Source organism: Leishmania panamensis (assembly GCF_000755165.1).
Source record: "Leishmania panamensis strain MHOM/PA/94/PSC-1 chromosome 4 sequence".
In the NCBI taxonomy this organism is placed as follows: Eukaryota; Euglenozoa; class Kinetoplastea; order Trypanosomatida; family Trypanosomatidae; genus Leishmania; species Leishmania panamensis.
In genome coordinates this window covers 82,022-106,925 of record NC_025883.1, presented here as the reverse complement: position 1 = coordinate 106,925, position 24,904 = coordinate 82,022, and the positions used below count along the sequence as shown (strand labels likewise).

Genomic DNA, 24,904 nt, shown 5'->3' with positions numbered 1-24,904 from the left:
ACGGGGGCGGGGGAGAAAGAGGGGTGAGGGTGGGTGACACAGCGCGAGGTTTAACGCGGCAGCCGATTCAGCAACGAGCGGGAGCGACCACAGCGACAACACGATGGGAGGTGGTGGTGGTGGGGTGGGGGGGTGGGGAGAAAAACTGAGGAAGACACGGATAGCGAGAGAAGACACTGGGGCCGTCTAACACACGCGCAGAGGCGCCTTTTATACTGGTAAGGGTACCTAGTCGAGAACACAACAACGCCCTTCAGAGGGAGAGAGGGAGAGAGGGAGAAAGACTCCGAGTATAGTAGGTGACAGTGTGGTGGCGATGGTGATGGGCGTGATAGAGGAAGGAGGAGGGGGGAGGGAAGGGGTGCAACAGCTTCTCAGAGCGATACACACGCCTCTACACACCCACCCACCCACCCACACACACACAGAGAGAGAGGGAGGGAGGGAAGAAAACGCGCCTCTATTTACAAATATGCGCAAAAAGGGGGAGGGGGACAGGAGAGAAGAAGAGAGAGAGAGCGAAAGGCAGAGAGGAAAACGCCCTCAGTCGCAAACATAAAGTGAAGAGGGCGTGACTTCTGGGGCTTTGGGCAGATGCAGCGCTGGGGCAGCCTGCGGTCTCTTTCCGCCCCTCCTCTCTCTCTCTCTCTCGCTGGTGTGGGGGAAATATGGCCTGGGGAGGAGGGGGGAAGTGGTGGATGGGCACACGAAGAAGAAAAACAAACGATTCCAACAGCAGGACGATATGCAACATGGACGCGTATGGAGAGGGAGGGAGGGAGAGAAGGCAGAGGGCGTGCCCGGTGTGATGGGTGGCGGGCGAAGTGTTCTTCCCGCCACTGCTAGGGTAATGTCAGAGAGCGGAAGGGAGGCGGAAAGGGACGTGGGGGGAAACAGGAGGCGATGTCAGTTAGTGAGCTGAGCGGCCCCATCCAATTTTCGAGGCTGTGCTGGGGCGATGTCCCCAACACCTGTTGGATGTCGTCCACTGAGGGAAGCGGACCTGTGCAGTTCCGCTCTTACGGAGTCGCTGTTTGTCGTTTCCACAACTTCCACGAAGATGCAGGGCTCATCCCTTCTGTTACCCATCATGTCCACATCTGGTGGCTCACATGACGGGGGTGGGGTGGGGGGTCGGTCAGGGTGGGACTGATTTGAACTCACAGAGAAGGTAGCAAAAGTTTGTCAGCATCCCCCGCACCATAAGAGTGGAGGAGAGAGAGGTGCCACGCCCCCCCTCGTCTACACACACACAATACATATGTATGTATAATTATAGATCCGTACGCCGTGGCCGGAAGCCGCCCGGCAGAAATTGGCAGAGAGACCCCTCCCCCCCCTACAAGAGGGCCAAAGACACTTTCGCAAGTGGGGAGGAGAGGGGGCGGGCGAAGCAGAGAGACAAAGCCCCAGCGAACTTTTCGACTCGAGTGCGGAAAAAGGCTTGGGGAGAGGAGGAGGAGAAGCGAGATGTGTCGCCATTCGTCTCACTGAAGTACACTCAAACCGCACTGTATGCCCACATAGCGGGACAGGCGGAGGGCGAGGCTAACGCACTTGTGTGTTTGCCTGCTGGCGCGCGTTGATAGACGTGCTGGAGCGATGGTGTGCGTGTGTGTGTGTGTGAGGGGGTCGACCTAGGAGAGGGTGGTAGCGCCAGTGACAAGCACCAGCAGGATCATCCTCCGGGGAGCAAGGAGACACTGATTTACCGTCGGCAGCGATCATCATAACTCGAAACGCCATTTCTTATCCGTGTCCTCTACGGTTCTTGTGCAGGTTTCTTTCGGCTTTGTTTGTGGGTGTTAGTGTGCGTCCGTTGTTCGACGACGTCAGGGGCTGGAGAAGATGACGGTGGACGACGATCGTGAAGGGTGGGAGGACCGTCACAGTCGACAAGCACACTACCCCACCCAGAAGTATCCATCTCCCGCTTCCCCTCCCTCCACCACTCCACCTCTTTTCTCAACTCGGAAAACAACGTCCAAATCAAGTGAGACGCAGGCTAAGAAAAGAGACACACATGCGCGGCTTACAATACCCCCCTCCCCTTCTCGCTCCCTCCCACATATCCTCATTACACCTCTCCCGCGTAATTTGACGGATGTGCAGGCACGCCTCTGCGAACCTACCGAAAAGAGCAAACGCAGACGAGAGAAGAGAGGCCATACAGGCGCTGCACACGCGCAGCGCCTCCTACGTGTTGTACGCGCCGCTGCGGTCACGTCAGTTGGACGCAAACTCGCAGATCCCTGAAGCACACAAAAAATAAACAAGAACGAGAGAGAGAGCCGCCGCAGCAGTCGATGCACACACGCACACCCCCGCACGCCAGGAGAGAAAGTGAGACGAAAAGGCACCCAACAGCGACTCAGAACAGCAGAGCGAGAGAAGAAAAGAGGAGGGAGTTTCGCGTGTGCTTGTGCACATGCAGGGACTGCAGAACTCGCCCCCGCCCCCTCTCTCTGATTGTGGCCACCCAAAGCGTGTGTGGATGTGCGTATGTGTGTGTGTGGGCTTCCCTGGGCACATCCTTCTCTGTGCCTTTCACGCCCATCTCTATCCGCGGTGACTTAGACGTTCTCGGCGATCCAGTTCATGGCCACGCGCAGCGACTCACCGGTGGAGGTGCTGCAGCCCATGAGCGTCCACGTCCGATCCTTCAGCTTCCCAAGTTCCAAGTACTCGATTAGCTCGGCTGGGGCAGCTGCAGACTCCAAGTCCTGCTTGTTTGCCAGCACGAGAAGAGTGGAGTGCTGCAGCGATGGTTCACAGTGCAGAAGTTGGTGCAGAACCTCTTTCGCCTGTTGGAACCGCCCGGCGTCCGCGGCATCGAGAACGAACACAATGGCGTCGGTATGGTCGTAGTAGAGCTTCCACGACGCTCTCAGCTGCTCCTGTCCACCCAAGTCCCAACAGGTGAAGGTGATGGAGTTGTTTGTCTGCGGGTGCGTGATGGTGAGCGTTTCCGTGTTGCCGCCGAGGGTGGGCTGGGTGGCAATAGAGTGACCCAGCTGCAGGTGGTATAGGATGGATGTCTTACCGGCGTTGTTCAGGCCAAGGATGAGCAGCTTGTAGGATTTGTTTCCCTTGAACAGGCCCCACAGGCCGGCGAAGAGTTGTCCCATTGCTCTTTTCCTGTTGATCGGGAAAGCCGGCTGCTGCTGCTGTGGTGGCGGCGACAGAAGACATCAACGGCATCGGTCCAACCAGAAAAGAAGGAAGAGTTGTGGGCATGTGGTGGTATGCAAAGGAAAACGACAGAGGAGAAGAGAGATGAGATGAGATGAGAGGGGGAAGCGCGCGCGCAAGGGTGGTGCGGGTGGACGGTGGGGAGAGGAGATCGTGCGTGGAAAGAGCTGTTGCGCAGAATGGCCTCTTTTCTTTTTTTTTTTGCTGTTTCGTGCCTTTTTCTTCCCGGTCTTTCAGCGATGTGCTGTGCTGCTCTCTCATGCTTACTCGGGTGCGTGTGTGTGTGTGTGTGTGGAGGAGGGGGGGGAGTCGCTCAGGCTCCGTTAAGTTTCATCCTTCCTTCGTCTTTGTTCGATTACCCACCCCAAACAGGCAACGTCACTCTGGTCACGCGCACTTTCTCTCCTTCGTCCCTCTCGCGTCACTACGTATACCCTTCTTGTTTTATTAGGCTCTCTCTCTCACACACACACACACACGCACACACAGGCAGAGAGAGAGAGAGTCAGGAAAGGGAGCGGCAGCAACGACTGCGGCAGTGGAAGCTGGCAGCCAGAGAGGAAAAGGAGAGAGGGACCCAGATGGCGAAGAGAGGGATGCGAAGACGGCCTACTACGCATCAAGCTGAGACACAAAGCCCCCCATCCAGAGGCGCTCGTAGTGCCGTTCATCACCGCCGGGTAAGACACGGTCAATCACCAGCTCCAACAGCCCTTGTGTAGGTTGCACTCGAGCGATGTGGCATTCCAGCACAGCCCCGACACGGACGCTGTCGAGGTGGTGGGCGATTGTGTGCGCCAGCTGCACCTCAGGGATGTACACATCAGAGATGTAGGTGAATTCAGGAGTCTCCTGCCGCCAACGGGCAACAGCGTCTACCTGCAGTGATGCCGGGCGCCGCACTGTACTCGAGGTGGTGGATGCTGAGGCCAGTGGTAGGGACAGCAGCTGCGACAGTTCCGCTGAGGAGCACGCGAAGCGGGTGTACGCTGGCGCCGCCACCACACGGCGTGTCTCACCGACCAAGCACACGTAGCTCCTCTTGTGAGGCGAGTCGCCATTACTACCGTCACGAGTAGCAGCAGCAGCAGCGTCGGCCGAGGCACGCTCCAAGTGCTCGAGGTATCGCAAAATCCAAAAGCGCGTGCTGCTGTCTTGCAGGAGACTGGCGCGCTCCTGCTTCGTGCTGATCATCGCGCAGAGAGAGGCCATGGCGTACTCGGGGATGAACTCCTGAGGTGCGGCGGAAGTGGAGACAGCGCGGGCCTTACCACTACTGCCGCCACCGCGGCGCTGCTGCCAAAGCCACGTCTTGAGCTGATGGTGTACGAGCATGTCGGGATATCGACGCAGTGGACTTGTGCTGTGGGTGTAGAAGGTTGTGTCGAGCCCAGTGTGGTGCAGAGGGACGTGATGGTAGATGGCGCGTGTCACAGTGCTGAGACGACGCACGGAGGACTGCATGGCTTCGGCCAGGAAGATGTGCGAGGCGTCCAGCGACGTTAGTGTCTGCACACCTTCAGGCTCTGTGTAGTAGCGCGCCACGAGATGATCGCTGGAGAGGGCACGAGTGCCGCGGAACGGCACTGTAATGTGGTTAGCCTGTGCAATGCGTGAGCACACCTCGTTGGCGGCGATCATCAGCTCCGCCACAGCGAGGCGAGCGTCTTGGGTGGAGATGACCTGATCACTGACGGAGAGTACCTCGGTGCCCTTGACTTTAATGAGGGGGTCGGGCAGGCTGAAGTCCACCGGTGGCGGCGCCGCCACCTCCCCTCCACCGTCCTTGCTCCCGGGCCCGCACTGGCGTTGCTGTCGCTGCTGCCGCTCTAGTCGAGTGCGCAGCCGAAGACGTGCGCAGTGCATAATGTAAAAGAGGTTGTCCTTGTCTTCACGCGTCATCCATGTCGGCGGGGGATGCGCGCTGTCGATGCACTCAGTCAAGAGAGGTGACGAGGACGGCGCGTCCTTGACGTGTCCAACCCCCATGACGGTGGGGCCGCTGCCTTCCGTGGGCACCTCCCTGTCTTCCTCCTTGCTGATCATTTCCTGTAGCTGATCGTATGTGATGCGCCGCAGCTGATCCAACCATCCCACGGCGACTGAGTAGTTCTTCACTTCACCGGTGGTCTCATCGATCTGGAAGACGACATTGAACGTGCGACACGGACGGTCCTCGCGCAACGTGGCGGCCTCGACGATAGGCTTTGGGAGCATGAAGAAGACGCCCTCCGGCAGGTAGGTGGTGGTCGTAAGCCGCCGTGCTGTCAACTGCTCGAGGGTGCTGTCAAAGGGGCAGTAAACGGTTGCATCGGAGACGTATACGACAAAGTACTTCGCACCCGTTGCCGCATCCACGCAGACGCCGATGGCATCGTCGACCTCGCTCGTTGTGGCGGAGTCGATGGCGTACCCCGGCCCCGCTCGGCGCTCGCGTATGGCATCGAAGGCGTCGCCGCCGTCGCGCTGTCGGCCCTCTACTAGCAACTCCGCCATGAAGGCGTGTGCTTGCGGAGGGTAGTGCAGCTCCCCAGCGTACGCGACCCGGTTGAGATTGTCGCCAGGCTCAACGTACCCGATGAGTTCCAGCAGAGTGCGCATGTGAACGGGGTCGGAGATGCACTTCGGGGCACCAGGGAGGCGTACCAAGACCCGTTGCAGAATCTCTAGAGCCGTGTCGGAGAGGATACCTTCGCCGGCAGCGTAGCGGGCCAGTAGCCGAAGGATGCGTGTCTCACTCACGGTGTCAAGGGGTCGCACCGGTAGCTTCCAGATTGAGCTAAGGAGTCGCTGCGACTCCAACAAGGCCGACTCGACCACCCGCGCGGTGGTCGAGGACGGTGCGTATCGCAGAGGGTCATAGCGCTGCAGCAGAGAGCCAAGGACGAACTGCCGCGTCCAGGCAACGTCTAGGTGGGTGCCGCTGAACTGCGCTGCGGCGTTCGCGATGATAGTGCACGGCCCCGTCGACGAAGACGACTGGACCGTGTGATTCGATGCTTGCGCAGAGCTGCTCAGAGTTGCTGACGCCTTCTTTGACGCGGCGCCGCGGCGCTGCAGTGCTGCCAGCGCGCCGCCGGTTGGCGTTCCTACCGCCGCGGTGTTGAGGACACGTACGAACATGAAGAGGGGTCGTCGCTGCGTGGTTCTTCGCAGAGGGAGATAAAACACCAGAGAGAGAGAGGGGGGAGGGGGGTGGAGGCGAGGAGCTGTAAAACGCCGAAGGGGGTCAAAGTGGGTTGGTGGATTGTAAAGGCCCTCAGAGAGGTTCGAGGGTACGGGATGGTAGGAAGGCGCTATACTTCAGCATCACACACGCGCACCACCTTCAGCAGTCGCCCTTTTTCCCTTTCCTCTGTAGCACCTCCCCCCTCGCGACCCTTCCCCTAATTACCAGGCGCACTCAGCAACACCGCCGCACGGCGCTGACGCCCTTCTGCTTCTTAGAGGAGCAGGAGAAACACCAACGGCGCAAGAGATGGTGATGTGTAAGAGAGCTGCATGCAGTGTGCTCGTACATTTCTGTAGGGAGGAAGAAGAAGGGGAGGGGGGGGGTGGAAGGGATGGAGGCGAGGGCGTCGTGGGGGAAGGGGTACCCTATCGCAGAACCCCCTTGGCGTATCAATCAGGTGAAACGAGGGGTAGATGACATCGAGTGTGCTGCTGGGGAACGCACACACGTAGACCGCACTCCTGGGGTTCACGCAGGCAGCGGCGGCACCCCATCCACCGCAGCCCCAAAAAGTAACCCGCGCGCCGACCAACTCTCGAGCCCCTCCCCCCTTCCCACGTGTCTGCTCTCTGCCACACACGTAATAGACGCCTAGCACCATCACTTTCCCCCCGCCTTGCCACAGGGCGCACCGCGTAGTGCGCAAGCAGTCGTAATCACACAAACATTGCAGCGATGCGCCGACTCAATACCCTGAGCTCGGCCTCTGCCTCAAAGCCCGCTCACCTCCCACTCCGCAAGTCGCTTCACCGCCGCTGTCGTCAGATCGGCCACCACGTGGAGCACGACACGGGTTGGCGTAGGCTCCTCATACCAGTAGCGCAGTGAGGAATGGGTAAGATGCATTCAGGTCACACTAACAACCACTCTGGCCATTATAGAGATGGCACAAACGGGTTCACTGTCGCAGGTCGCTCTGACACGGCGCTGCCGAGGGCCCTGCGACTTCCATTAGCAGCGACACTTCGCTCCACCTCCCCCACTTGTTAGGCACATGACCCTCTCAGCGCCAGAAGTGGCCCCGCGTTGGCAGGGAGAGGAAGAGGTGAGGCTGCTTGGCTTTTCCACCAAGAGAGAGAGGATGGGGGTGTGCCGAGGCGTGAGAGATGCCGCGCGGTGGTAGGAGTGTGCCTCGACACCATGCGTTTTTTTTTTCTCTCTCCACTACATAAAACGGTGCGCAAAACACAAAGCAGCGGAGGAGCGAGGCGCTGAGAGACGTGCCACGTGGGACTCTCAGTGACGACGAGGAGGCGGAAGTGGGGGATAAACTGAACAACGAAATGGGGGGTCGGTAAGGGAGAGGGTGTGTGGCGCTACAGTAGCGCGGTTGCTGCAGTGAGGAGGCGGTGGGTGAGGTTGGGGCTTCGGCCCCGCTTGTGGTTGACTTGGTGTGGATTAACAGCGAGTTACTATCACTGCTCAGGACTGCTTGCCTGGGCAGACGGGTGGCGGACACGTCACACGTTGGATGTCAAGAGTAAGGAAATCAAACGTCTTGGTAAAACAGGAGTTTCCGTTGAAAAGGGGCGCTGCCACCCAGTGGCGCAGCATCGCTTCTCCACTCCCTCCAGCCCAGTGCTCGCCACGCCGCCCGCCTCGCTGCGCGGGGGTGGGGGGAGGGGGTGGAGAAGCGAGAGACGAGGGAGGGAGAGGCGAGTAGGCAGGCACCCAAGCCGCGCATGCACCACGCATCTACAGTGGTGCAGCTGCGTTGACAAGTAAGAAGGGGTTGTGGGCCAACGCCGGCGGAGGAAGACTCCACAGGGGGAAGGAAAGGGGGAAGTGGGGAGAAACGAGGAGTCCCGCGGCGACGCACGCCATGAGAGCCGCTGCCCACTTGCCTACCGATACGACCACCCAGAGAAAGAAAGGAAGGTAACACAGATGAGGGGTACAGACGGCTTCGCTTGCGAGCTGAGGAGTGGTGGCGATCCCTCCTCCCCGCCATCAGCCCGCTGGGCTACACGCACCTTCACACAAGCCCAAGGAGATAACGGGAGGGTGGCGCACCACGGCAGCGGGCGAAGGAGAAAGCCGTACGAGAATGAACAACAAAACGTAAAAGAATAGGGGGGGGGGAATGAGAGGGAGGGGGGGGGCGTGTTTCGGGGGCATGCGCGTGAGCCGGCCTAGACATCGATGAGCGTGTCGAGCAGGTTGTAGAGCGAATTGGTGAAGTTCCTGGCGGCGTTGGGCGTGGGCGCCTTCCAGATGGTGTCCATCGTGTAGACCTCGATGTCGACGGTGACGGTGCCGGCATTGCGCGCGTAGACGGCGACGCCGGTGGTGTCGGCACCGTTGTCGATGTAGAGGCGGCCGGTGAGGGTCTCGAGGCCCTCGTCCTTGAAGACCTCCAGCACGCTGTCGTCGACGAAGATGTGAAGCTCGAAGCCGTTGGGTGTGGCGGTGGCGAAGGGCGCGCGGCCGTGCAGGGGCGCAGTGTTGCCGATGGTGCCGGACTGGGTGCGGCCAAGGTACAGCAGCGGCTCGCGCACGGTGCCGCTGGTGGCATCGGCACTGGTGCCCATGGGGTTGGTCTTCCAGTACATCGTGCAGTTCTTGTCGCTCTCCCTGAAGGTGTAGGACTCGCACAGGCGCATCTTGTTGCACTCGGCGCTGCAGCTGGCGGCTGTGGGGGTAGAGAAGACCTTGATCGCGGGGTACGTCTCCAGCTGCTGGGTGCTCTCCGAGGGGCTGGGGCCGCCGGTGGGCATGCGGACGGAGACGGTGGTGTACTGCCCGAGGCTCGCGTTGGCACGGACCATTACGCCCACCTCTGGCACCTCGCTGTCGTCGGCGTAGGTGGCGTCGGCGGCGAAGGTGGCGGGGTCGGCTAGAGTGAAGCGGGCGATGATCTCGTGGTAGAGCGTGTTGTTGGTGTTGCTGGCGACGATCTGCGTTGGGGTCTGGGTGACGGCAATGCCCTTCATGTCGACGAGCTTGTGGAGGCGCAGGCCCTTGGTCTCTGGCACCGGCTGCGTCTTGATCTTCTGTTCGACGGTGTCGTACACTACCGTGCGCAGCATGTTCTGCACGCCGGACCAGCCGTTGGCGCGGACCTGCGTGTCGCTCAGCTCATCCATGGTCCAGCCCCACATGGTGCGGCGGTTGAGAATGGGGTCGTAGAACGTCTTGGAGGCGTAGAGCGGGCCGTAGTCGACGAAGGTGAAGCTGCGCTCGGGGTCCTCGACGAAGATGTACTTGCCGGTTACCGGGTCAGCCTGATAGGCGCCGTAGACGAAGTAGTCGCGGTGCGAGGGCATGGTGGAGAGCTTGAGGTAGTGCTCGCCACCCTGGGTCAGCGTGAAGAAGTCGGGGCACTCAAACATTCGGTCCAGGTCGTACTTGTAGGTGTAGAGACTGTGGGAGAAGCTGTACCCGCTCTGGAAGCTTGGGTCCTCGGTGGAGAAGAGGATGACGTGCGCGTTGTCGCCCTCGCTGTCCTTGATGCGGGCCACAAAGCCGATGAGCCAGCGATTCGGGTGCGTGGGGTCCAGCCACCACTCCGTGGGGTCGCGGAAGTTCTCCAAAGCAACGAGGCCAGGGATCATGTCCTCCGACATGATGGCATTGAGCGGGCTCTTGACGAGGGTGTCGAGGGTGCGCTTGCCGTGCAGGTCCGACTTGGGCGGGTTGGCGATGCACTGACGCTGGATGTTCTCCGGCTCCGTGCAGGTGTACACAATGACCGGCTCGCTATAGTTGTTGTTCATCATGGTGCCGGAGTAGACGCCCCACCGGTCGTACCACCTGTCGGCCCACATGGCAACCGGCGACTCAGGACGCGTCCACTTGACGTAGTCCTCCGACGTGACGTGGTACCAGGCGATGTCACCCCACAGCGGGCCGTTGGGGTTGTACTGCATGTACAGGTGAATCTTGCCGGTGACGGGGTCGCGGTAGGGGCCGTTGGGGTCGTTGATCCAGTTCTTCGGCGGGCGGATGTGGTAGATGGGCTCGTACGGCACGCCGTCCATGGCGACGGCGGCGGCGGCGATCATGGCCACGGCCACGAGGAGCAGGATGACCCTGCGGCGCACCAAGGCAGCGGTCATGGTGTCGCGTGAGGTGCGTGCGTGCGTGTGTGTGTGTGTGTGCGTGCGTGCCGATGGGAGTGCTGTCTGTGCGGGTGGTGGGGGAGAGGGTGTGTGGCGGGACGGCGCGATGTGCGGAGAGCGCAGAGGGCAGGGGCGGGTGGAAGGGGAGGGGGCGGAGCGAGGTGTGGTAGAGATAGCGAGTTGTATTGGATTGGAGAAGAGGCTAAAGGCAGAATGTGGTGCCTCAACGGGGATGACTCGTGCTTTCCATCACTACGCATGGGAGGATGGGTGGCGGCATAAGGGGATAGGATATGACGCGGGTGGGGCGTAAACCAAAGGATAGGGCAGACTCAGAGGTCGTCGAAGGTTTCGCGGCGAAGAAGGGGTGGCTGTTCTGTGGGGCTTGAGAGGGGGACGTGCGTGTGTGTGTGTGTGCGCGCTGTCTTCAGGTGGCCATTGTCATTTGTTGTTGCAAAGTTGGGGGTGTTGTTGTCGGCGGATGGAGGAAAGGGGGAATGCTCATACGGCGAGGAGTATGTAGGTATAGCTGTGCATGCACGTGTGAGGGATGAGAAAGGCGCCAAGGGGAGTTCCGTGACACAGAAGCGGCTGTGGCCTGGTGTGGGGAGGGGGCGCCACATCGGGACACACGTCTGTCGATTGAGCCGCCTCGTCAGTGCGTGTGTGTATCGGCGTCGAGCTGATTCGCGCCAAAGCGACGCATCTTGCGGAAGTAGGCAGCCTTCTGCCTCAGAATCCCGAGCTCGCCAGGCGTATACTGATCGAGGGCATTCGTGTCTCGATCACCCTCGAGGAGACCCATAATAGGATCGTCATAAAGTGCGCGCTCGAGGACGCGCAGATGCCTCAGATACTGTTCTGCGAGTCCACGCATCCTCATGATCTTTTCCATCAAATCGGGGCTGAGGTCATTGATGAGGCGCTCACGCTTCCGCTCAACATGCACGATCCAGTCAGCAAGGTGGTAGTAGCGACGGACGAGAAAAGCGTCGTACACCGTCTTCACTGTGGGATGCAGTTCAGCGTAGCGCTTGTCAAGCTCGGCGGCGATGCGCTCGCGGTCGCACTTGATCCGGGAGATGCGCCGGTGGAACTGCGGGTGCAGGGGGTCATCGTGCAGCTCCTGCAGGTCCTCGGCGAGGCCACCGTATAGCTCGTACACGAGTCCTAGACATTCGTAGAGGAGGTCGTGGCGTGCATTGACGGCTGGGTTGCTGAGTTCGACGGTGGCCGGGTACTGCATGTGCCGCTTCAAATATGTCTCGCTGTACCCATGCCACTGCTCTGTGTTGAGCCACTGCTGCTGATCGCCCTTGACGCGTGGTAGCCCATCGACTCCGTCCGGTTGGACCACATGCGGGTGGTGCAGGAATCGATGGAACTGGTCCGTGGCTTGATGACGGTAGGCCGTGCAGAGTGCGCCCTTTGTGCTCATGCTGCCGGCGGCGACGGTGGGGACCGTCGAGGAGCTGCCGCGTGTGAGGCCGACACAGACGTTGTATTGACACAGGATGTTAGACCAGGGAGGACATCGGTTTCGCAAGCGCCTCACACTTGTCGCGGCAACTGTCAAACTCCGCACCCCCTCAAGGGCCCACACCGCACGTGTTGACACTAGTGCGCTGCTGTTCATTGGTATGCGCCTGTGTCGGGTGCGTGGACAATGCAGACGATGAAGTGTCTGGATAAAGAGAGAGTGCAAGGCCAGGTTTTCTCGAGGTCCCCCGAGCAAACACCGCTTCCCTCCCTCTACCCCCCACCTCTCTCCTCCCCGCTAGACCGACGTGAAGCGCGCGTGACTTCCGCCAAGATAGGCGTCCCAGGCGCGCAGAAAGCTGCAACAGAGCCCGTGTAGAGAAACTACGCCTCCGTACACTCCCACAGCACAGCGCAGAAGAGATGAAGAGAGCGAGCGAGCGAGGGCGTCGGGAGTTGAAAAGCAAAGGAGAAAAACACAAAGCGCCCAGTGGTAAAGCAGCGCTGCAGGCATGGACGGGGTAGGCGTGGACTGAGAGCGAGAGACAGGGTGAAATATGCCCCCCCCCTCCACCTCATGCAGAGAGCTGCACATTGCATGTATGTGGAGGTAAGCATTGTGTACGTGTGCCGTGGAAGCGTACGCAGAGAGCGAGAGAGGACGGGGGCAGGGAGCAACTGTGGGGAGACGTGTGGCACTTCGGACAGAGAAGTAAAAATAGCCCGACAGGAAAGAGCGCCTGGCGTGGCAGGTGTGTGGGATGCGACCCATGCACAGGAAGAGAAGGGGAGTATACCATCGTCAGTTCCTCTCTCTCTCTCTCTCGAGAGAGAGAGAGACAGACGGGTGGATACAGAGCTCAGGGACACATGCCCTCCCTCGACACTCACTAGTGTCAGGCGCTGGGGGACGATTCTGCACTTCCCCTCTTTTTGTCTTTTCCATTGCTGCGTTCGACTGCACTCGCCTCGTCGTGCTCTCAGAGAAGGGGCCGAGGAGAAAAGGAGCGACGAGAGAAAATACACACACACACACACATACACGCAGATCGAACGACGACACGAGAAGGCCACGCTCACTCGCTGAACAGGGAGGTGTGCGAATGACAGCCCCGCACGTGTGCCCGCCCGCCCTCCCTTTATCTCCCCTCGCGTCTGTTTGTGCTGCTGCTGCCCCGCGGGGGGGGGGAGGGGGGGAAGTCGACTGTACGGGCTCGGCCGCTGCTCAGGGAAACATCACACAGGCATCCTAGTGGGAGGGGAGGGAATGAGTGGGCGAATAGCGAAGACGAAGACGAGAGGACGCGAGGGTGCTGCGATGACAGTAGCCACCATTGTCCCATCTCTCTCCCTCCCACTGCGTGCAGTATCCTCAGCACCGCACCATCCGGCTTCTCGGGTTGCCCTCAACAAGAGGAGAGTAGAACACCCAGGCTGTGAGAGACGCCAGCGTGTGCCTATGCACCCTCTTCTGCGTGGTCGTCTCTTCCGGCGCTCGTAAGCTTGCGGCAGCAGCTGTGTGCTACGCCTCACCGCCTTGAGCGAGCACGTATGAACCCACGCGGTGGATTGCCGTCTATTGTTGTTGTTGCTGCTGCTGCTGCTGCTGCTCCGCGGCGTTGTGGCGCGGCGCGTTGGGTCGACGGAAGAAGACGTCGCGGTGCCCCATCTCCTTTGACTGCGCCGCGTCGTAGAAGGATGCGTGGATGTCGTCAAACGGCGTGTAGTACTTCATCGACTGCGGGTTCTCGGTTGTGCCGGCGGATTCCCACATCTGCTGTAGCATGTCCTCCCAGACGGCCCGCCCGATGTTCCACCCCGCCTGATCCGAGCGCGGGCGGCGCCACTCACCGTACTCGCCAACCATGCGCAGCACTGCTTTGCGCGAGGCGAGTGGGGCGTCCCAGGCGTTGCTGAAGGCGAACGCTGAGTCGCCGTCCATCTTGAACCGCTGTGCGCGGAAGATGCCATGACCCTGCGTGATGGTCATGCTCTCTACCACGTTCTGGTGCACCCGCATGCGAGCCTCGCGCGTGTGCCGCTGAATCCAGTTCGGCAGGAAGAAGCCTTTGAACTGAATGCCACGCGCAATCACGTCCATGTTGGAGATCTGCATCGGTTGATGACTCGTGTTGCCATACGTGACACACACACCGTTGTCGCCAAGTAGGTTGACGAGGTTCGAGCCGTACCCGCCACAGGTGTGGTTCAGCAGCAGCTTCGGCGGCGGCACATCGGAGAGAAGGCGACGCATGTAGTTCGTCCGTGCATAGTTGTACGGCACGACCGCAAAGGCGCCGCGCAGCTTGAAGAAAGCCAGCAGGTGGGCGTGTTCTGTGCGACCCAGTTGCATCGTTTGAAAGAGCTTCGCACCCTTGGCGCGCAGGTAGCCTTGGCAGATCTGTGCGATAGACGAGGAGGCGCCGGTCTGGAGCACCACGTCGTTCGGCTGAATGTTCACGAAGTCGTGCGTGAGGTGGTACGCCGTATGGAAAAGGGACAGCGAAGCAAGGTACTCGATGTCCACATCAGCACGGCACGGCACTACATCGAGGTTCTCGGCGTCCGTGACGATGTGCGTTGCCCAGCTCCCAACACTGGGGTTGTTGATCCACACCATATCCCCCTCCTTCAGCGCTAGCTTCGCGTTGGAGCCGACCTCCTCGACCACGCCGACGCCCTCAACGCCGGCGACATGTGGCAGACACACCTTTGGGGTCTCAATGGGCCCCCCGTGACCTTCGATAAGATTCTTGTCATGCCGGTGGACTGGTGCCGCCAACATCTTCACCACCACCTGCCCACTCGTGCGGTTGAAGGGGACGCGATACCGCTCATACTGCAGCACTTTCTCTGGCACCCCGTGGCGGTGATAGCGCCAGCCCGTTGCCGCGACAGTTCGGACATTGGGCAGGGTGCACAGCTTCCGTGAACTGCGCATGGCCTTTGCGCGGCTTCGAAGAGAGGGGGAGACGGAGAGGGAGAGGGAGAAAGAGCGGCGCTCTCTTTTCAACTAAAAAACCAAGAGGCGCAGCCACACCTCAGCCGTGCGCGGGAGAGGGATCGCTAAAGTACGCGCACACGTGCACACAATGGAGTGCCGATGACAGGTTTTGCGGAAGCCTAAGTGGGGATGGGGGACGGGGGAAGGCGCGTACTGCTATATCTCTACGTAAAATGCGCAACACTACATTCACTACACCAAGTAGGAGAGAGAGGGAGAGAGCGCCACCCTACACTGCTAAGGCACAAGTCTTTGACCGAGGCAGACGATACGCACACACATACCAAGAGGAGACGACGTGAGTGTCTCGAGGCACGTACGAGAGTGGAAGCGAGAACGTGTTACCTACACGCACAGAGAGACATGTAGAGGTACGGCTCTCTGAACGGCAAAAGCACGTCAGTTCAGGGAGTCGATGCAAGTGGCAAGAGGAGAGGGGGACGGGTGAAGGTGAAAATGGAGGTAGGAGGAGACGCCCTCTCGGTCTTCCTGCACATACACCACACAGCGGAGTAGCGCACGTGTGTGGTGGGTGTGCGAGAGCGAGAGTGTGTGCGTGAGCGCGCCACTTGTCTACACATCAGGACCACAAGGGCGAGGTTCCTGTGGTGGTATTGGAGGTGACGGCATGGGGAATGGAAGAAGAGAGGGGGGGGGAGGAAGAGAGAAGAGCACTTCACTGTGTGGTGCATCCCCTCTGCCTCTGCCTCTTCCCACATCACCGCTCTCCCTCGTGCTCACCAGCACCACCGCCACCGCCGCTTCACGTTCGTTGATGCTGCCGTGTGACTTCATTGGCTCAGTTTGGCTGAGCAGATGAGAGAGGGGAGGGAGATGCAGACAGACTTTCCCTAATCGTTACGCAAGGACGGCATACATGTATCTGAGCGTGAGCGCTTGTGCACACCAGCCCCCCTCCCCCCTCTCACGGACTCGACCCCCTTTCCTCATTCCACAAGTAAGAGGCGACACCACAGTGGTGGTGGTGTGGTGGTGGGCCCGTTGTTGCCAAGGAGGAGGAGGAGGGGGTGAGGGCTGATGTGCGTGTGTGTGTGTGCTGTAAAACTTTACATGATGTGTAAGAGAAGGAGTAAAGGACGAACGAACCAACCAACGAACCAACACACACGCACACACGCAAGGGGGGCTCTACAGGCACCTCTGCCCATTCGCGCCCGGGGTGCAGCAGGGACGGAGCGGAGGTGTCGCCCCCTTCTCCTTACCGTGTAGTCGGACGAGCAAGTGTGTGTGTGTGTGTGCGTGTGAGGAAAAAAAAACGCGAGCTCAGCAGCACTGATAGGAACTGTACATGGCTGTATGGGAGCATGTGGGTGTGCTGGGGGAGAGAGGATGTGGCAGGGAAGAAGTACCTGCTGCTGCGACCCAGATGCGTCCGCTCTCTGATCTCTGCAGCCCCCTATCACCACCACTGTGTGCGAGTGTGCAATCATGAACAGCGCCGCCACCACCACATTCCTTCTCACTTCTCCCTCACTAAGCATTTGTCTCTGATTCTCTCTACTGTTAATCAGCAGCGAAGGGCAATGGTGACTACCTCTTGCACAGTGGCACGGGTGACACCGATGGCTGCGAGGTGGAGGAGGTGGGGACTTCCAGCGGGGGGAGCTGCGGGGGCGGTTGCATGTCCTTGCCGCCGCCCTCCTCCTGCACGGAGGTGGTGCGCCACAGAGACTCCGTGCGCGCAAGCAGTCGACGTGTCTGCGCCACCGCGCCGCCTTGCTGCTGCTTGCGATTGCGCACTGCACTGAAGGCGCTGTCGCCCGATGCGTGAAGAGTTGACGGCGGCAGTGGCAACGCCAAGTGCGCTGCCACTGCCGCTGGTGATACGTTCGCAGCCTCCGCATCTACCCGCAGCAACTCGGAGGAGAGCGGTGACTGTGACTGCGACGACGAGGCCGCAGACGGCGTCAATTGATGGGGGACGGATGGACTGCCATTCCGGGTGGCGTGCACCTTCTGCTGCGTCGCGAGCCCCTGCCGCTCACGCAGCGTGTCGCTGACCCGCTGGCGGCGTAGCTGAGCCGCCATCTGATCACGCTCCTTCTCCTCTGCGAGCTTCGTCGTGAGGAGGCGGTTCTGCCGGTGGAGGTCGTTGACGGCGCCGGTCAGCTCCTGCAGCTGCCACTGCATGCGCGTGCGCTGTGCCTCCAACTGCAGAAGGTCTTCCTCCTTTGGAGTTGTGTCGATGAGGCCGGCGGCATCGCTGCTGCCGCTGCTGCCGGTTGCCGGCGTGGCCCTCGCGCCACGGTCGTGCTCTCCCGCAGACGTACCACTGCCGTTACCTGTGCTGACGCCGCAAAGTTGCCTACACTGCGCCTCCATCTCGAGCGTCAGCATCGCGCGGTGAAAGTGCTGACCGGAGATGTACTCGAGAAAGCCCACCTCTGTGTGATATGCTTCGAAGCGGTACGCGACGCGTACGTCGGGCAGGTGCGTCTTCGCAGTGTCGTTGCCGGCGCTACTGGAAAGGAAGTGCAGGGGCCCTAGCTTCTCCTCCTTGAACTTCACACTGAAGTTGGACAGCAACACGCTGTTGCGCGCCACCTCGGAGAGGTCGCTCGGGCTCAGCTTCCATACCTTCGAGGCGATGGAGTACTCCTCCAGCAGCGGCTCCTGCGTGTGGTGATAGAGCAGCGGGCTGTCCGTGCCAAGCGAGACGCGCAGCCCACGCCTGAAGAACTCCGGGAAGGGGTTGTGCAGGTAATTCAAGTCCAGCTTTGTGTTGTTGCTGAGCGGGCTCAGCGTCACACCAACTTGGGCCAGATAAAACAGGTACTGCAGTGGCGCACTGTCGGCGAGGCGTACGCCGTAGTTGATGCCCTGCGCCAACAGAAAACCGCCGATGAGGTGATCGATGCTGCCGGCCTCCCCGCAGCTGGGGCGAAAGGAGAAGATAGAGAAGCGGCGCCGCTGGCGGAAGTGGTTCAGCGAACGCAGATTGGCGTACAGGTGGTAGAGGTAGTAGTTGTACGGCGGCTCCTCTTCACTTGTCCACGCGTGCGGGGCGCGCATGGCGAGGTGCAGCGGCACCTCCGGCCGCCGCTCATCCTCGACGCAGTCGAAGGCGGCAATGTGGTTGACAAAGTGAAAAAGGCGAGGGTCGCTGTGGGGGTGGAGGGAAATGCGCCACAGGGGCTCGAAGATGTGCTCGAGGTACTCGGCGAAGCTGGCGACTCGGCCTGCCGTTCTGAGAGAGCTGTAGATGCGCGGAACCTGTACCACCCACTGGTTGTGCGAGGAGGACATGCCGTGGGTATCAAACCAGTGCGACAGGAGAGCCCACTCCTCGGCACTGGCGCCGTAGACGGGTAGGCGGCTCTCCGTGAAGGTGTGCCGATCGCGCGACAGCTCCTCAAAGGTGCGCTTCGTCAGCTCCGCGAAGTAGCGGCCATTCATCTGGTTGTCCGTCTTCAGCAGCAGCGTCAGCAGCTCGTCCTGCCGTTGCCCCTCAGGGGCAAACGGGTTCTGCGGCGCGCCGCCGTCACTCGATGTTGCACCGGCCTGCACGTTCAAGTCGTCCACCGTCAGCGAGTCTGCCGTGATGTGCAGCTCCGAAAGCAACTGGCGCAGTGTCTGGGGTTCTTTGCCTTGAGGGTGCGACACAATATCGTCGCCGTTATGCGTTGCCTTGTCCACGATAAAGGCGAGCAGCTGGCGCGCCGTCATGCCTGTCTCCATACGGATGTTGTTGTCCACTTTGGTCGACTGATAAAAGTCGCGGTTGTGAGACGCACGCGCTGCTGTGCTGCCGAGCTCGCGGCTGTGATTCACTGCCGCATGCAGTTTAAAGCGGTGCTCCAGCAGCTGCAGCCGCCGCAGTGCAAAGTCGCGGACGTGGATGTGGTCGATGAGGCGACGTATTTCCTCAACGTGGTTGCAGAACTCCGTGTAGTGGTACATGTCCTGCGGCAGGCGCGGAATCTGGTGCACCTCATGTGGCACAATGATGCCTTCCACCGTCTTGTACTTCCACTCGTCCTCGTCAAACTGCAGATACGAGCTGGCGCCGGTGGCGTTAGGCGCGTGCCCGCCGCCCACCCCCTTATCGTGCGGCGACGACGCACTCTTTTTGAAGGCCCAACTCATCGACTGCGTTGGATGCGGCAGCACCGTCTGCGGGTCGTGGGTCAGCGCCGCCAGCCAGCCGGCCTTGACGTCAGTGCTGACCACACCGTCGCCAGTGGCGACGACCGTACTGCGGGAAGGCTGGGGTGGTAGCGGCAGTGAGCTGTACTGGTGGCGCAGGTCCAGGGCACGGTGCAGCGCCTGCACGAGGTGGGCGTTTTGGATGTCGCGGTCGAATGGCCCAATGAGAGCGGCGCGCGGGAAGTCGACAGCGGGGTCCAGCACAGCGTACGGTGCCTGCGACTGAAGCGCACCAGCTGCCCCGCCCGCCGACACTATGCCTGGTTGGGTGCTCGGGGCTGGGGTGGTGACTGCGCTGCGACCCGGTGACAGTACAGCAGTGAAGCGGTTCGGTGCTGTGCGCACGTCGCGGCGGGCCCCGCTCTGCGCGTCTTCCAACCGCGGCCCGGCCTCGGCGACGGGCACTGCGGCCCCTATCATGAGGCCCGTTGGGGAGCCAGGCGACAGAAGTAACAGTTTACGCTCTGCTGTCCATGATTCGTGGCGCAGCTGCAGCCGCGCCGTTGGTACGCTGGTCAGCTCGACCGCGTTCGCCCGCCAGCCGTCGCGCAGGAACCCCGTGCCTAACCACACCGCCTTCACTTCCTCTTCGAACGACGACATGCACACAGAGTGCAGCGTCATCTCGCTGATGTCGGTCGGTGAGAGGCGGTGGACCTTCGCCGCCGTCGTGTACTCTTCCAACAGCGGGTCCTGTGAGGAGTGGTAGTAGAGCGGGTTGAGAGTGCAGAGGGAGACGCAGAGACCACGCCACAGCAGGCGTGCCACAGGGTGTTCATCCAGGCTCGTGGTGCCGAGACTGCTGCGGGCGATGGGGCACATGGCTACGCCAATCTGGTGCAGACCGTACAGGTACTGCAGTACCGGCTGCCGGTCCAGCGCGACGGCGTCGACGACGACGTCAGCGATGAGATAGGACAGCAGCAGGAGACTCGCATCGTGCGCCGAGGACGTGTTTGGCATCGTGGCGCTTGATGCCACAACACGCAGCTGCAGCACGTTCTGCCCACGACGGCGGCGCAGCGCGTTGAGAGAGCACAGGTTCGCCCAGATGTAGTAGCAGAGGTACGTGAGGGAGACGGGCTCTGTGTAGGGCGTGTCAGCCGGACGACGTCGCCAGCCAGTGCTCATCGCGTCCCCATGAAGCGCCGTGGCGTCGACGGCTGCGACGCCACCATCCGCGCCACCACCGCTCGCACGCTTGCGTCCACCATCGCCTGCTGCGGTGCTGCCCATGACGTCCGCGTTCTCGTTGCCCGTAAGTAGGAGCGCACCGGTGCGCTGCAGAAGGGCTGCGAGGTCAACGTACTTTGGGTCCTCAGGCGCCAGCGTGGCCATGAAGAGAGGGAGAAATATGTGGTCGAGCAACTGCTGGTAGTTGTCGTAGTTCAGCACCTCGTCAGGACTCGCGCCGGATGGGAGGGCCGCGGCAGAGACGGCGTTCCCGCCAGCCCCCGAGCCAGAGAGGCAGTGACCGACGCCGTGCATGTCATTGCCGGTGATCGAGCGGTCATCGCGCGGCTCATCGCCGTCTGCGCGGCCGGTGTGCATGCCAAAGGAGAGGGAGGGAGCCCTATTCGCGGCGGCGCCGCCGCGACTGCACCACTTAGTGACTGGGAAGGCAAGTTGAAACTGATTAGTGCAGAAACTGTCGAGCTCGTGCGTCCGTACCCACGTGGCCGTGTTCTCCCATTCCTGGGCGAGCGCACCGGTAATCTCGAGCGTCATTTCGGTCGCTTGGACACCGCCTGTGCGTAGCTCGTTGCGCGTCAGGTATGGCTGGATCGCACCCGCCAGGTACGTCCCCCGTTGTGAATGCTCACCGATGGAGAGAAAAAGGCGAAGCAGTGCGGCACTGTTGCGACCACTGCCGTTCATCGACGGGTCTAGAGCGTTGTAGTAGGGCAAGGCACGGTTCACCGAGGGCTGCAGGCCGAGCCCTTCCACCGTCAGCAGGTAGGGGTCGGGGAGGCCGAGCAGCTCGCAGACGCGAGCCAGTGTTAGCTGCTCCCCATTCGGCGCCCCCACACCGCTGCCGGTACCTGTCGTGACCAACCCAATTCCCCATGGTGTGTCGTCAGACACGCCAACGACGTCATTGCCATGCTCGTCGATAGTGCGCTGGATGTACTCCACCAGCGACTGAGCGTTCATAGCTGTCGAGGCACCGACGCAGGTATCGACGCGGCAGGCGTTCGCGAAGAGGCCGCCGCCGCGGCGGTAGCGGTCGGTGTTTTCTTCGACGTCAGTGTTGTAGAGTCGGTGGAGATGGTACTTCTCCTCCAACACCTCCAGGCGGTACCTGCTCGCCGCAACGCAGGAGGGGTGCTGCACGCACGCCGCCAGCGTGAGCACGTCGGCGCGGAACTGTGCCAGTGAGGCGATTGGCGTCTTTTCATCCGACCAGAAGAAGACGCCGTCCACCTGCTGCAGAGTGGTGGGCCCCGTCATGGGTGGTTGCGGGAGGACTTGCTGCTGCTGCTGCTGCGGGGGTGTCGGTTGGGCTGGGTGCGGGGCGCCTTGGACTGGCTGTGTGGGGCGGCTCGCCTCGGCAGCGAAAACAGAGACGCTAGCGAGGCGGTTGACTCCGCCGTTGCCGTTGCTGCTGCTGCTGCCGCCACCGTTCAGTTCGCAGTGACCCTTGTCAACGTCCTTGTACGTTTCGCGCATGCGCAGTGCGCCCAGAAGACGCGGTTGTGCAGCGGCCATCTCAACGCCACCGTCGTCGCCTGGTAGCTGCAGAGTATATACATTGGTGACAGCGGACGTGTTGTTGCTGTTGCCAGCGCTGCCGACTGCCGACGTACCGCCGCGCGCTGCCGCGAGTTCGCCCCACATTACACTAGACGGTTGACGGTACTGCAGGCTGGTCGGCCGCACACGCGACTGCGTTGACACGCCACTTCCGACGCCAGTGTTACTCGAGACAGCGGCGATGGGCACACTGCCACCGCTCGTGCTGTTGAAGAGGGAGGAGGAGAAGCGTCCGCGACACGACATGGAAGGCCCGTTGGCTGCCGTTGCGCCCGTCCCGCCAGGGGCGGAGGGCACGCGACTAGTGCCATGGAAGGCGGCAGCGGGGTCACCGCTGCCGCCGTTCTTGTTGACCGCCCGGTCCTCTGCGTACGCGGTGGAGGTGCTGCGCTGCCGCCCTGGGTAGCTGCTGATGGAGGCGAGGCTGATGGCCTCATCAGTGCTCTGAGCACTCATGGAGACCCCCACACCGCCAACAACAATGAAAAGTACTGATGGGTGCGCGCCCTCTTTTCCCGTACGTAGACGCAGAGCCCCCACCACCTCCTTTCTTCCGGAGTATTTTGTGTGTGTGCACGTGTGTGTGCGCTCTCGAGCACGCTTTCATCAACGACAGGGCCCCCCGCCTCCCGCGCGGCGGCGGCAGTCGGCAGTCGGCAGCAGCCCAGAGAAACAGACGTACGCCATACGTACGTGGTGAAGAGAAGAGGAGTGGAGGAGACGTTAGGGGGGAGGGGTGAGAGGGCTGAGGAAAGAGCGACCGATCGATCATAGGGGAGGGGGGGGGGCTGGCATGACCCGAGAGTCCAGTGGGGTGGTGGGTGGCACTGGAGGCTCATACATGGCAGGTGCCAACCGGTTGCCCCCGCGCTTTTCCCACACGTATTCTTTGACCTGCTTGAGCGCGCGCGAAGGGCAGCAACGAATTCCTCAACCCCCACACGATATGGACATCGTCCTCATTATTCTCCGGAAGACATGCCCATTTTCTCATACACATACCCTGCCGCGATAAGGCGGACCTCCCCCTATCGGCTACTCTGTGATGAGATCAGCGCCGCTGACACGCATACACACACATACACACACACATACGCTCATCCGTACTCGGTCTCCAGCACCCACGCAACGGCAAACACCGCTGGTAGCTTCATCAGGGTCACACGTTTCGTCCACTAAATATCGGTTACCCCTACCTCGCTCAGGCCATGTGTCATGTAGCGTTTTGGCTTCTTCGCATGCGCCGGTACCGACTTCATGCCGCCGCACGTGGGGTCGATGTCGATCGGCGACTCCCAGACAGAGCGGCCGGTTAAGAGCACCTCGCGGTCGATGTAGTCGACCACGTTGGAGTAGTTGTACTGGACCACCTGCGCAAGGTTCTTCTTGGTGTAGAGGTCGTACTGATACTTCCACTCCGGCACGTTCGGCCACTTCATCAGCGTCTCCTCCTGCGCCATCTCGCGGCGGACGGCCTCCTGGTAGACCGGGTCTACGGCGGCGTACGGCTGCGCTGTGGCGGGCACTTCCTCCTCCACTGAGAGCACGACTGCTCCGTCGATGGACGTCAGGCCAAGAGACTGCACATAGGCCAGTCCATCCTTTGCATCATAGGTGACCCGCACCTCCCACGGGCCCTCGATTTCGTCTGGGTGTACAGGACGCGGCACATCATCCACTTTGGTGAACTGCGGCGGCGTGGTCGTGATGTTGGGGAAATAGCCGAGCTGAATGACTGCCTTGCTGAGGACAGAGCGCTGCTGGTACTTGATATGCTCGAGCGGGCTGCGTGGGGGCGGGGGTCGCGTCTTGGGGGGCGGCACCGGTAGCTGCGCTGCCTGGACGACGTCGTGGGCAACCGCGTTGCCGTCGTCCTTGCCGTTCGACTCGGCAGCCGATGTGCCGCGGTGTCCACTGTACACCCCCGGGGCAAGCTCTACCACTGTGTAGTCGTACACGCTCGCCGACTCGGCACCTCCCGTGCTGCTGCCAGGCCACTTATAGTACTCCTCTACATCGCGCCGCTCTGTCATGTACTGCTGCCACAGCTGCTCCGCGTCGCGCTTCTTCGCCAGGACCTCCTCGGGCAGCTGCATCGTGAGGGCCACAATGCCCTTGTGCTCCTCGAACACGTCGAAGCGTCCAAGCAACTCCCGCAGCCGCTCTTCGTCGACGCGGCGGCTCAGCACCAGCTTCACCGTACACATCGAGCAGTGGGCCCCAGGCGGGGGTGGCGGCCCCGGTGGGTAGCGGTAGATGCCTTTGGCGAGACGCTCCTGGAAGATGCGCACAGCCTCGGCTGTCGCCTCCGCGTCGCGCTCCTTCACTACCCTCTTCACATTCTCCATCGAGTCCTCCACCATCTTCAGTCGCGACGGCGCCGGCATCGCCCCCAGCTCTTCCTGGTGCTTCAGGTAGTGCTCTCTGATGGTGCTCAGCATGTTGCGCTCCTTCAGCAATGACAGCCATACCTGCTGCAGATCCGCAAGGCTCTTGCGGCGCAAGCACTCCAGTGGCCAAGCCCCACCAGGGATGGCCGGCCGCTTGTTGTTCAGGAAGTTTCCATCGACAAACTCGTACAGCGCCGCCACGTTGGCACGCCGCGCAGAGCGCCGCATCTTCTCCGCTTCTCTGCTTCCGGGGGTTTTCTTTGTCTCTGTGGCTGTGAGTATGTCTTGACGCGGCTGTACCACCCCCTTTCCCCATTGCAGACTTCAGCAGAAACGCAGGCAACAGACAAGCAAACGTGTCAGCCACGCCAGCAGCAACACGAGACCTCTTTAGCGTGCCGTGCAAGACATGTGCGAATGAATTTGTGAGAAAGTGAGGGGGGTGGGTGGGAGTAGAGAAGGGGGAAGGGAGGGCCGAGTAGAACTCATCAAGCACCAGGAGGATACACGGATGCCTTACCTGCGTACCCACATATGCAACTATCTGATCCTCGCTTGTGACGCCCACGTGCTTGTGACTTGGCTGTTCCACGATGGTGTGCGTGTGCCTGCGTTGGGGTGTTTT

General features: G+C 61.2%; 7 protein-coding genes across 7 annotated transcripts, besides 1 other annotated feature; all 7 read right to left on the bottom strand.

The window, feature by feature from the left end:
• Positions 1-2,573: 2,573 nt before the first annotated feature.
• Positions 2,574-3,128, bottom strand: LPMP_040300 (ADP-ribosylation factor, putative; the record flags this gene model as incomplete). Its single annotated transcript, XM_010705377.1, has 1 exon — positions 2,574-3,128. The coding sequence occupies one exon, from the start codon at positions 3,126-3,128 to the stop codon at positions 2,574-2,576; it is 555 nt and encodes a 184-aa protein (XP_010703679.1).
• Positions 3,129-3,804: 676 nt separating this feature from the next.
• LPMP_040290 (mitochondrial exoribonuclease DSS-1, putative) lies at positions 3,805-6,315 on the bottom strand (the record flags this gene model as incomplete). Its single annotated transcript, XM_010705376.1, has 1 exon — positions 3,805-6,315. The coding sequence occupies one exon, from the start codon at positions 6,313-6,315 to the stop codon at positions 3,805-3,807; it is 2,511 nt and encodes an 836-aa protein (XP_010703678.1).
• A 660-nt stretch (positions 6,316-6,975) lies between these two features.
• Positions 6,976-7,544: a repeat region.
• Positions 7,545-8,556: 1,012 nt separating this feature from the next.
• On the bottom strand, positions 8,557-10,482 carry LPMP_040280 (beta-fructofuranosidase, putative; the record flags this gene model as incomplete). The annotated part of the gene is made up of 1 exon (XM_010705375.1): positions 8,557-10,482. One exon carries the CDS (start codon positions 10,480-10,482, stop codon positions 8,557-8,559), a length of 1,926 nt encoding a protein of 641 aa, XP_010703677.1.
• A 658-nt stretch (positions 10,483-11,140) lies between these two features.
• LPMP_040270 (hypothetical protein) lies at positions 11,141-11,923 on the bottom strand (the record flags this gene model as incomplete). The annotated part of the gene is made up of 1 exon (XM_010705374.1): positions 11,141-11,923. The coding sequence occupies one exon, from the start codon at positions 11,921-11,923 to the stop codon at positions 11,141-11,143; it is 783 nt and encodes a 260-aa protein (XP_010703676.1).
• Positions 11,924-13,540: 1,617 nt separating this feature from the next.
• LPMP_040260 (hypothetical protein) lies at positions 13,541-14,905 on the bottom strand (the record flags this gene model as incomplete). Its single annotated transcript, XM_010705373.1, has 1 exon — positions 13,541-14,905. One exon carries the CDS (start codon positions 14,903-14,905, stop codon positions 13,541-13,543), a length of 1,365 nt encoding a protein of 454 aa, XP_010703675.1.
• Positions 14,906-16,519: 1,614 nt separating this feature from the next.
• Positions 16,520-22,345, bottom strand: LPMP_040250 (adenosine monophosphate deaminase, putative; the record flags this gene model as incomplete). Its single annotated transcript, XM_010705372.1, has 1 exon — positions 16,520-22,345. One exon carries the CDS (start codon positions 22,343-22,345, stop codon positions 16,520-16,522), a length of 5,826 nt encoding a protein of 1,941 aa, XP_010703674.1.
• A 719-nt stretch (positions 22,346-23,064) lies between these two features.
• On the bottom strand, positions 23,065-24,507 carry LPMP_040240 (hypothetical protein; the record flags this gene model as incomplete). The annotated part of the gene is made up of 1 exon (XM_010705371.1): positions 23,065-24,507. The coding sequence occupies one exon, from the start codon at positions 24,505-24,507 to the stop codon at positions 23,065-23,067; it is 1,443 nt and encodes a 480-aa protein (XP_010703673.1).
• Positions 24,508-24,904: the final 397 nt, after the last annotated feature.